This window comes from Austrofundulus limnaeus, unplaced genomic scaffold (genome assembly GCF_001266775.1).
Source record: "Austrofundulus limnaeus strain Quisiro unplaced genomic scaffold, Austrofundulus_limnaeus-1.0 Scaffold935, whole genome shotgun sequence".
NCBI classification, from domain to species: domain Eukaryota; kingdom Metazoa; phylum Chordata; class Actinopteri; order Cyprinodontiformes; family Rivulidae; genus Austrofundulus; species Austrofundulus limnaeus.
This window is the reverse complement of record NW_013953337.1, coordinates 158,116-160,263: the sequence shown is the minus strand read 5'-3', so window position 1 is coordinate 160,263 and position 2,148 is coordinate 158,116. Positions and strand designations below refer to the sequence as shown.

The window sequence follows — 2,148 nt, the reverse complement described above, 5'->3', positions numbered from 1 at the left end:
ATGACATCATGCAGCCTTCACAACATAAACTAACTCTGTGACAAACAATGGTGACATAAAGAAAATAACTTTTGTCAGTTTTGTCAGCTTGTTTTATGAAAAACTGATACACGATGTTTGGAACTGGTTAGATCACTAATGATGGATGGACAGATTTATTTATTGAGCTTTATTTGACCAGATAAATCCTAATTATTTATTTGAAAATTATAGCAACTATCTGTCTGTTGCACAGAACAAAATAACTTGAATACATTTTTATTAGTCAGACTGATTTATTTTAATGGTTATTTAAATTGTTCAAGCTCATGTAATCATTTAATTCTGTTTATTCTGCATATTTGATCATTTATTGAATTATATTCATCACAGAGCAGCCCTGTCACAGTGTGGTTTAACTATAAACAAGCAGTGAAAAATAAAACTGATAAACTACAGAAACATTTGAAACACGCTCACCTGGAGAACATGGTGCTGTTCTCCAGGTGAGGATGAGGAGGTAAACAAACGGAGACTCATCTTTGCTTTGATATGGGACAAACAAAACAGTGAATCTGACTCGCACCATGTGCTGCGCCGCACCAGGCTCGGCTCGGCTCGGCTCGGCTCGTATTTCATGCAGAACGTGCACATCCTCGCCAGCGATGGAGGTGTTTATATTTGGAGCTTACGTTATTGTAGTAAAACAGGACACGTGGCAGAACACTTTACTAGTGAAATGTTGTAGGACAGCACCATTACGCAGGTGATAGGTGAGTGAAAGCATGACGGACAAACTGAACGTCGCGCAGCGTTTGCACGAGGAGCTTGGTCATGCACGCAAAGTTGRACTTATCTGTTGGATAACGACGCTCTGAGCACAAATATTTAATATAAAATTAGGTTTTATAAACAAAGTCCAAGGAGCAAAATGCGGGAGGAGGTTTCACTCAGGACTGACCGTTGCTCTGCTCCTGCAGACTGCTTCACCTGCTGCTTTACTGACCCGCCCTGCTCTGCTTCGCTCTGATTGGATAAAAGTGCGCTGGGGTTTGTTTCATTTGTTGAAAGTGGTGGTGCGACTGGGCGGTTTTAACACCGCAACAGAACCAGAGTTGTTATAAATAAAATTAATAATCACATATTGACAGCGGTCAAAGGACAGGTGGCTATTTTAGCTGTTTTCAGGAACTTTCAAGGGCCTTGAAATTATTTTTTTCAAATTCACAAACTTTCAAGGATTTCAAGGACCCGTGGGAACCCTGAACCCCTGCTCTAAATGACCTTTGACCCTTCACAGATTAATGAGCAGCAGCTGCTATTTTTCTGGTTTTATTAGTTTTTAATAAATTAAATATAATCAGTTGAATGTTTGGCTTTCCTTCAGCACTAACATTCAAACAGCTGCAGATATTTGCTGAAGTGAATCTGGTCCAAGGTGAAGGTCTGAGTGTTGCAACAGACAGAACTATCCTAATGAAACACAACGAGCTGCTGCACAGATGAAACCTGACTGTGTGTGTGTGTGTCTGTGTGTGTCCGTGAGGTTCTTGTTGCTGCTGCAGTCCAGCTGAGTCTGAGCTCAGATGATGAGTTACAGACTGAACCTTATCAGAGTAAAAACTGACCCGGGTCAGGGAAACTCAGACCCTCTGGACTCCAACAGAAACAGAAAGGAAGGAGACTGAAGCTGTGGCTCAAACTGAAGTCCTGCTGCAAAAACATCACTAAAACTCACCTGCCACCAGGTAAAGTCCTGCTTTGTTCCACCTGGGAGCCAGTCGGGTGACCAGAGAGTAGGACAGAGAGCACTGCAGGTCCCCAGGAAACACGAGCTGAGGAGAACCCAGCTGCAGAGACAACCATCATCATCATCATTGTGGTGGAACTAATACTTTTAGGTTTAAGCAAATAATTCATGACATCCTTTAATGACCTGTTTTCATGACATGCTGTTCATCTGCAGACAGAATGATTAAAGTCAGAACAAGATTTGCTAAAAACAGTCATTTTTAGATCTCACTTGTCTTTGTGTTTTCCATTGACCTTGTATCAGATCTTGCTAAGATGACAGAATGGTGTTTGTTAATATACACTCCTGATCAAAATCTTAAGTCCAGTCAAAAAAGTGCAAGAATTTGCATTTTGCACTCTTGGATCTTAAGAAGG

General features: G+C 41.1%; 1 protein-coding gene across 1 annotated transcript in view; it reads right to left on the bottom strand.

The window, feature by feature from the left end:
* Positions 1-2,148, bottom strand: part of LOC106533392 (uncharacterized protein C18orf63) — a gene marked incomplete at its 3' end in the record, with an annotated part of 8,338 nt that overhangs the window by 2,411 nt on the left and 3,779 nt on the right. The window contains 1 exon segment of the mRNA XM_014029656.1: positions 1,718-1,835. Coding sequence (XP_013885110.1) covers positions 1,718-1,835 — 118 coding nt within the window.